General features: G+C 42.4%; 1 protein-coding gene across 4 annotated transcripts in view; it reads right to left on the reverse strand.

Moving 5' to 3' along the window:
• Positions 1-4,433, reverse strand: part of zswim8 (zinc finger, SWIM-type containing 8) — a 46,617-nt gene extending 42,184 nt beyond the window's left edge. For all 4 annotated transcript variants that reach the window (XM_079688959.1, XM_079688957.1, XM_079688958.1 and 1 more), the window contains exon 1: positions 2,809-4,433. In XM_079688959.1, coding sequence (XP_079545085.1) covers positions 2,809-2,986 — 178 coding nt within the window. In that variant the 5' untranslated portion in view covers positions 2,987-4,433. The remainder of the gene's footprint in view (positions 1-2,808) is intronic.
• Positions 4,434-9,267: the final 4,834 nt, after the last annotated feature.

Here is a 9,267-nt window from a genome sequence, read left to right on the forward strand (position 1 = left end):
GTTAGCTAGCTATGCTAACGAATTTAAAGAGCTTTTCTACAACCAGGTGGAAGAGAGCTCTCTCCTGAGAAGCTCAAATAACCTCAGCTCAGTGAGGTTAAGGCACACCTTGATATGATCATTATAGTTATTAATGAAACTAAATGAAAAACAGGTATAAAATACTATATGACAGTAACAAAAAAGTTGTTAAAAATAACAAGAATAGAGTTTAAAAGGGGAGTGATTTGTAAAATATCCCAAAAGAAAAATCTGCTTACAGTTCTGTTTCATATGGGTGTTGAAAGATGAATCCATAGATCTCTTCCTTTTGCTCTCAAAGTGCACCAGATTGATGCTTTTAACTTCAAACTTCAATATTTCAAAAAAGATCTTCCCGGGGGAGCATGCCCCCGGACCCCCCTAGAGGAGGTTAGGTCCCCCCCCCTTAAATCATGTTCACATGGATAGGATACTAAATACATTTGCACACATCTTGTGTCCATATCTTTCTGTTTTGGTGGTCATGCCACAACCGTGCACATGCATGCATGCGTGAGTCATGGTGAGATAACTGGATTGAGAGGTTGCTTTTTCTTTGCACAGCATGAAAGAAAGGCGAAATTAATGGGCTGTGATTTTAGTTTTTTTAAGCAGAGGTTGAGTTCAATAATTTGTACGGCCCTCGGAGGATGTTGTAAAAATTGAAAGGAAAAAGGTTCCCCACACCTGCTGTAAATAATAATAAAAACCCTTGATTTATAACTTAACATCTCTGTCTCCTATTGATCTGAGTATATTATAAAGAATAGCCAGTTAATTGAAGCATTATAGCACAGGCCTTTGTCAGATGGTATATTACGCTTTTTTTTTTTTCCTGCTTCGAATAGTTCTCTCTTTTTTCACCATACCTGTGTTTGCATTAGGCTTGGGCGGTATGACGGTATACCAGGGTATTTCGAAATACCGTCGGTATGATTTTCAATACCGTGACGTCACAGACTGTGCGCCAAATCACAGATGCGTTTCATTCTATTACACTGATACGGAGTTTTGACAGGGATGACATTGGTTGTAATGCACAGCACGCGCCAGCAGAGGGCAGGGGAGGGCAGTCCGTCTTTCCCGCTCTCAGAGCTCAGCACAGAGCTGAGCTGAGCAAGATGGCGGCAGCATTTGCCGGCCCCGAACTCGGACAACAAGTAAAAAATAAAAATGCCTGTGCGCCTGTTTGGGACTATTTTGGGTTTACTCGTCGCCAGTGACTTCATCCAGCACAACGAGAGACAGAGGCACTTCTTTGGGAATGTTTAAGACGGGGTGAGTGAGTGTTGACATTTTTTAATCCTATGCAACTGGTTGATGGTTTTGTAGTAGAGGTTGGACGGTTTTAAAAATGAAAGCATTTACGTGCTAAACATTCACGCGAGTAATCCAATGAATCAAATGGAAATAAGGTTTTTAACACATGCACGGAATAATATTGCCAAACTAGTTAGTGAATATAGCAAACTTCATTCAATAAGTCAAGTATTTACTCCCGGAAAATGTTTATGTATGATGATATATTGTTAACTTAGCTCACGATGGAAACAACGTCGGACATCTACAAACGCTTCCTGTATCCGATCTCAAAATGTGCCATTTGCACAATGTGTCATGTATGCAGCCCTTGTTTTGCACTTGCGCACACGTCGCGGCACTTTGCGAGCGTCTACCGGCTCGGGCTGCATTTTACACCGAACATATAATATACCGTTCGAAACATCTATTTGCCGCCGAACGCCACCTCACTCAAGTCGACCCAAGTCATACCGTCAGTGGCGGTTGGTGGAAAATATTTTTGGTGGGGCTGTTGATATAGTGAGTAAAAAAAATGTTTGGGGGAGAAATTACCCCTTAAATTGGGACTGATACCGTCATATACCGTATACCACGGTATGATGTCAGCAAGGTATGACGGTATGAAAAAAATGATACCGCCCATGCCTAGTTTGCATCACTGTAACCAATGAGCACCTGCATGTCTATGAGAATGGCCCTGACACCATTTCAGCCCAGATTTACAAACTCCTGGCAGGACAAGCTTGAGCTCAATTCTCGCACTGAATTGAAAAAAAAGTGAGTGAGGGACTGCAATATAAGAGGGAAAGAAAGAGAAACTTTAAAACTGTTCAATTGTTATGATGTGTAAAGACTGATATTGTTTTTATAATCGTCTGAAACAGTTAAGGCATGATGTGAAACGGTTAACAAAGAAAAAAGGGAAACTCAAACTGCTGCTACACTTTATTTTATTTATCTAAAATTAAGCACTTTAAGATGCACATATTTTCAAAAGCTATTTTATTTATAAATGCAGCCCGAGAGGAACATTACACATATCCAAAGTATTTACTGTATAGTTCAATGTTAATTGACAATAAATATTGTTGTTTATGAATTGTACTTTCTTTATTTGATTGGCAGTCAGTTGTTGATTACATGCAGACGTTGATAAAGCTACAGGCTACTTCAATATATATCACACTAATTCATAAAGCAACTTAGACATTTTGAAGCTCCGGACCTTTGCATGGGGAGATTTTCTCTAACTGGACCTCGTTGAATTTTAGTTGAATACCCCTGCTCTATTGTATCATTCCAACTTATCTGTCTTTTAGAGTTATATCATTATAAGTAGATGTTACATATTTTCTCCGACAGGTTATACATGCTATGTAATTTAAACGTATGTTAACTGACTTCAGTTATGCACAGTCACTAAGAACAGTCACGCAATATCTAAATGTTCCAAATAATTACGAATGTATCAGTGTGTCCACCAACCTCTGATCTTGACAGTGGGGGAGTTGGGTCCAGCGGACTGCTTCCTCCAGCCCCTCCAGTTCTGACAGAGGCTCTCGGCCTCTGAGATGAAGGAGCACAGAGAGTCTTCTTCGAACCGGTCCGAGTCTTCGAAGGAGAACCTCTCCCCATCCTCCCACTCGGCAAACATCAGTTCCATTACATCCACTTTTTAACGGCCCGGAGTCCAGGGGACTGCGACCTGAGGCCACGGCCTTTCTTCAGAGCAGGAATGAAGGGGAAACCCGGCGGACTGTGTCCAACAGTCGTCAGAATCAGAGTCTGAAGACTGGGGGAGGGGAGGCCACTAGCTACCAAAACACAGCTGAGAGGCTTACCGCTGGGCCGCACAGCTACATAATACAACTGGCCATGCAGTGATCTCCTCTGAATAGTCTGTAGGAAAATATGCACAAACAACTACGATTAAAAAGTATCTTTAAGTAAATTATCCTTTGTTAAGATGTGTTTTTTTAACTTATTTAAAGCAAAAAACTAGTTTAGATGTATCGCGGCTCTGTCCATGCCGCCAGGCTGAGCTGTGGCTCCAGCCTAAGTGAACGGAGGCCCTCTGCTCTGTTCACTGACACCACGGACTCAGCCAAGTGTTTTTACTCTCACAAATAAAACAAGAGTAACGTTTTACTATGCAAAACTACAAATGTCCACCCACTAACGGTATGAAGGCGGGTACAACGAATAGCTGGCTAGGAATGGCAATGTGATTAAATCTTCCAAAAGTTATTTTCCCATCATCCTCGTCCTACTCTGTCTATCCACCAGACTCCCCGGGTCTCTTGATGTACTGTTGTATTATTAACAGTTACGCCAGTCCTTAACGTGCTTACTCTTATTTCAAATATACATATGTTTTACTAATCCATGTGAAAAACACACGTAGCATTAGTAACATCTTTGTTCTACGTGTACTGTGCGAGTTTAGTGTTATTATGCTGGGTTGCAAATAACATTTCACCGTTAGCTGACAGGCTACTTATGCTAATAGCGGCATCGTCCGATAAAACAAACGGCTGTCATCGACTGCGAACAACTAGATTGAGGGTAAATGTTTTCTGACCCGACATCCAGTGTGTTTAGAGCGGTTCACCTTCGCCCTGCTCCCGTAAACTGCCTGATATTAGCTAAGCCGTGTATTAGCACCAGTCCAGAGAGCTAGCCCCCAATCGGCTAACCTCAGCTAGCTTGAGTAGCTGTTGTTTACATGTACTACTGATGATAACGCTTTACACCTTTCGAACTCCTCTCGCAGACGCTTATTTATATTGCATAACTTCTATACTTTTGCATTTTCATAGGCAACAAACGGTTCATTTCTCGGCATTAACCCTCCCCTCCTAGCTCGATGTTGTTCTGTCTTTGTATTAGTATAGGAACCTCCTCTCTGACGTTTGAAGCTGAAAGCGATATATTCCTCCTTCAGCTTGCTGCTTAAGTCCTGTTGAGTCCTTCACATCTCCTCCAACCCGACGGACACCGGCTGTCCTGGCGTCTAATCAAACGTCTCTGCCTCCAAATGACACCGGGATCCCCAGATGATTTCCCGTATTCCTGTCGTCCAGGATCTATTACTCTGCCGGGGGAAGATGGCTCACCTCTCGTGCAGCTCCTCCTACACCAGCTGATCACAGCTTCCGGCTGCCAGCTCTGCACAGGCACAAGGGCTGCTGCGGCTGCTGCGGCGGCTGCGGCGGCGGCGGCGGCGGCGGCGGCGGCTGCGGCTGCTGCTGCTTCTCTCCGTTTTTTGGCGGATTGCAAACAACTTTAAGGTGCATACCGCAACCTCCGGAGTCAGCTTGACTACATTTGCATTTATAAAGAATGCACACATGTGTTTAGTCGTTAATGTCACATATGTACTAAGTAAATACATTTGTTCCTGCTCAAGATTAGATTCAACTCTATTGATATTGCACAGATTACAGGTAGCCTACTGAGAAAACGAAATGCAGTTTAGCTTCTAACCAGGAGTGCAACAAGCAGTAAAGTGAAAAGTAATGTACACAATCTACAGAATAAAAGATAAAATGAAGTGAATGATGAATAAACAGTGAGGGGTATGAATACACTAGATATACACAGCAGCCTGTGAGCAGTATGAACAGTGTGTATGAATATGCTAAGATATATAAAGTATAAAAACGGTAAGCAGTGCAAGTATAGTATAACATATATAGATATTAATTTCATGATGATAAACATTGTGGAACAATGATGAAAAATGTGAATGGAAGTGGCGACGTAAAACTGACATCAAACAACAACAAACTTTTGCCGAGCCAATTGGAGAGTTTCATCAGCAGCACGGGGTAAAAACCACCAATGAGCGCTCAGCTCGAGATACCAGCGAGTCATTTCCCATCAAGCATTTCGCTTCCGCAGCCCGTGGAGGGGAACTGCGCCGCCTCGCCGCGCCTCGCTCTCAAGGCTGCGGGCGTCTTTGTCCCGCGAGATTTCAACGTCTCATGTGAGCGAGCATCCAGAGCAAGTCGGACAAAATAGGCTTGTTTGAGACGCGTTGTGGCTCGCCTCGAAAGTAGACGAAAATAGCCGATTGCAGCCGGGGGAGGTCTCAAAAAGCTCGCCTGAAGTCGGACAGCTCCGAGTCGTCTTCTTCTTCTTCTTCTTCTTCTTCTTCTTCTTCTTCTTCTTCTTCTTGATCTTCTTCTTCTTCTTCTTCTTCTTTTTCTTCTTCTCTCGGTTTTTTGGCGGATTGCAAACAACTTTAAGGTGCATACCGCCACCTCCGGAGACGGCTTGACTCGGTTTGCATTTATAAAGAACGCACACATGTGTTTAATTGTTAATGTCAGATATACTAAGTAAATACATTTGTTCCTGCTCAAGATTAGATTCAAATTTATTGTTATTGCACAGATTACAGGTACTGACACAACGAAATGCAGGAGTGCAACAAGCAGTAAAGTGAAAAGTAATGTACACAATCTATAGAAATAAAATATAGAATGAAGTGAATGTTGAATAAACAGTGAGGGGTATGAATACACTAGATATACACAGCAGCCTGTGAGCAGTATGAACAGTGTGTATGAATATGCTAAGATATATAAAGTATGAAAACGGTAAGCAGTGCAAGTTTAGTATAAAAATATTTAGATATTAATTTCATGATGATAAACATTGTGGAATAATGATGAAAAATGTGAATGGAAGTGGCGACGTAAAACTGACACCAAACAACAACTTTTGCCGAGCCAATTGGAGAGTTTCATCAGCAGCACGGGGTAAAAACCACCAATGAGCGCTCAGCTCGAGATACCAGCGAGTCGTTTCCCATAAAGCATTTCGCTTCCGCAGCCCGTGGAGAGGAACTGCGCCCAGTGCTTGAATTGGGCCGGTACTCACCGGTACGCAGTACCGGCACTTCTGATTTTTACCCATGTGGTACCGGCACTTCTTACTGAGTACCGGCAAGGTGCCGGTACTAAGTAAAATGCCGGTACTCAGCCGCCGGCAATATACGTTGTAAACGCAACGCAGCGCAAATGTGGGTCTGACTCTGCCTCACAGAGGGTGACTGGCTGTCTACATGACGTGGCCTGCCGACATTGCCACTTTCATACAGATCATACTAATGCCCTCGATTGGTCTCTGTGTGTCATTCAAGCTCGGGAGGGTGTGTGTTGGTGTATGTGTGACGCGAGCGAGCGAGAAAGCGCGCGCACCGGTTACGTGTATTGTTGTTAGCATCTGGTGCTAGCTAGCTGCGCTAACGGATATAAGGAGCTGTTTCAACAACAAGGTGGAGGGAGAGTCCTTTGCTGTCAGACTGAGAGGCTGATAACTACAGCTCTGGTGAGGTAAATTACTCTCTGAGTCTTTAGATAGTTAACTTAGTTTAAGTTATCTCAGTGGGTCTCAAACGGTTCGGTCACCATTTATGTAAACACATATTTCCATTTGAGGGGGTAGTGATGAGTAAAATATGCATGAATAATTCAAACAAAATGTTAACTAGGTGAAAAAAGGTAAGATAAACTTGTTGAGAGCTAAAACTAGTCTTTGCTGTTGCCTCAAAGAGGAGCAGGGGGGAGAGGAGGGAGACAGGAGAGGCTGATGCAGGAGCCCAGACACACTCACAACTATAAATGAACCAAAAACAAATAAATAAACAAGTTTCAATGTATTTTCATATTGGATATTGTATGTTATTGGTTATGGCCATGTACTTATGATTTTATGATTATTTAAATGTATACATTTTTGTTTCACATGGGTGTAGTCTCTTTATTTCCCCCTCAAAATGCACCAGATTGATGCATTTAAGTCCAACATTTAAAAAAAAATCTTACCGGGGGAGCATGCCCCCGGACCCCCCTATAGGGCGACTGTGGCTGTGAGGGAGTGTGGTCGTCTTTCAACCAGAAGGTTGTGGGTTCGATCCCAGCCCATGCAGTCAACATGTCGATGTATCCTTGGGCAAGATACTTAACCCTGAGTTGCTCCCGATGGCATGGCCAACGGTGTGTGAATGTGTGTGAATGTTAGGTCCTAGAGTAAGGTACACTGCTCTGTATGAATGCGTGTGAATGGGTGAATGACATGTAGTATGTAAAGCGCTTTGAGGGGTCTTAAAGACTGGATAAAGCGCTATATAAGTACAGTCCATTTACCATTTACCATAGGATTTGAGGCACGGCCCCACTGTTCCCAAATAGATTTGCACATTTTTTAAAATAGTAACCCATCTCCATATGTTTCTTGTTGGGTAGTAGATTTAAACTAGAGGGCTATCACTTTGTGCAGCAACGCTATTGACAAATAAATCCAGCAAAATGGCACAAAAAACTGGTAGTGGCTTCAGGGACGAGGAGTCATTTAACCAGCCAGTAGGAGTCAAGCTTTACTTTCTTTTATATCCATAAAGAAAAAGTAAATCTGTTTACAGTTGTTTCATTATGGATGTTGAGAGGTATCCATATATCTCTTCATTTTGCTCTCAAAGTGCACCAGATTGATGCATCTAACTTCAATATTTAAAAAAAAATGTTCCCGGGGGAGCATGCCCCCAGACCCCCCTAGACTAGAGGGTGTCAGGTCCACTCCCCACTTATATAAAATAGCACTTTACCACTGCACCCCCTCTAATCTCAGATGCACCCTGAGTCATTTTGTTTAAGTACAGTGAGCCTTTCTAAAATATACAGTAAAGAGACAAACCCACCAGCATTATAGGATATACTATGACTTTGTGCCAAATACTTGTTGCTGTTTTAGAGTACTGGCAACTTTTTTATTCCAATTCAAGCACTGACTGCGCCGCCTCTCCGCGCCTCGCTCTCAAGGCTGCGGGCGTCTTTGTCCCTCGAGATTTCAACGTCTCATGTGAGCGAGCCTCCAGAGCAAGTCGGACAAAATGACTAACCATCATGAACGAGCAAGACGTTGATCGAAATTGCGCAGGTCTCGCTTGTCTGGTTATGGCCAGCGCCGTATAGATAGAAGAGTTACGACAGCGGAAGTCCAAAAACGGTTATCGTCACGTGGTTCATGCAGACGAGGAACGTTCCCCGGAAGTTCATGGCAGGCAATTTGAATGCATTGATAACAGGAGATATAACTACGATGTTTGGTAATTATTAGTGAATAAAGGTTTTGATTTGCAATATTTATTAAAAAAATCGATATGTAAAATAATATGTGAAAATAAAATAGAATTTACAAATATTAAGTGATAATATTAGGATTAGTGTGAACAACTAGTTTACATGTTAGGCTAACAGTGCCTTGGTTAAAGAGCCTGTTGCTGTTTATAGCTTTGAATTCTTTAAAACCAATATTATCTTCTTAAACTTGTATGGTAGTCAGGACCATCACTTTCTAATGTTTATTGATATATTTAGAGGGAGGGGATCTAAAGGAATGCTTCAAAATTCAGATTAGATTAATTTCTACCATTTTCTTAAATTCATGGTAGTTTCAGTAATCCCATGGTAATTGAGGACACAAGTTATCCAAATGACTAATGTCATCTTTATGGCTTTCAGAAAGGACAGGAGACCGACAGGTGACTATCAAAGGACTAGCAGCAGCAGCAGCAGCAGCATGATGATGATGTTAAATGTGTTGTTTTAGGAACATCCATTGCAAATACATGGAATTCAATAAACATTGAATAGCATATCATGCAGTTTGTCTGTGCCTTTTCCTCCGTGTTGTCCTGGTTTGCTGTGCTGCCTCCTAGTGGCCACCATGGTTTGCTGTGCTGCCTGGGGATGCTCAAATCGCTCCGAGAAAGGAGTACGGATGTACGGCTTCCCCACTGACACAGAGTGGAGGAAAAAATGGCTGGCTCAAGTCAGCAGGAGCAATTTCACGACCAACAGCAAAAAAATATGTGAGGATATTATATACAAACACTGCATTTGCACTTTTTCACAAAACGAAAACCACACCATTGGG

This window comes from Notothenia rossii (genome assembly GCF_949606895.1).
Source record: "Notothenia rossii genome assembly, chromosome: 6".
NCBI lineage: Eukaryota > Metazoa > Chordata > Actinopteri > Perciformes > Nototheniidae > Notothenia > Notothenia rossii.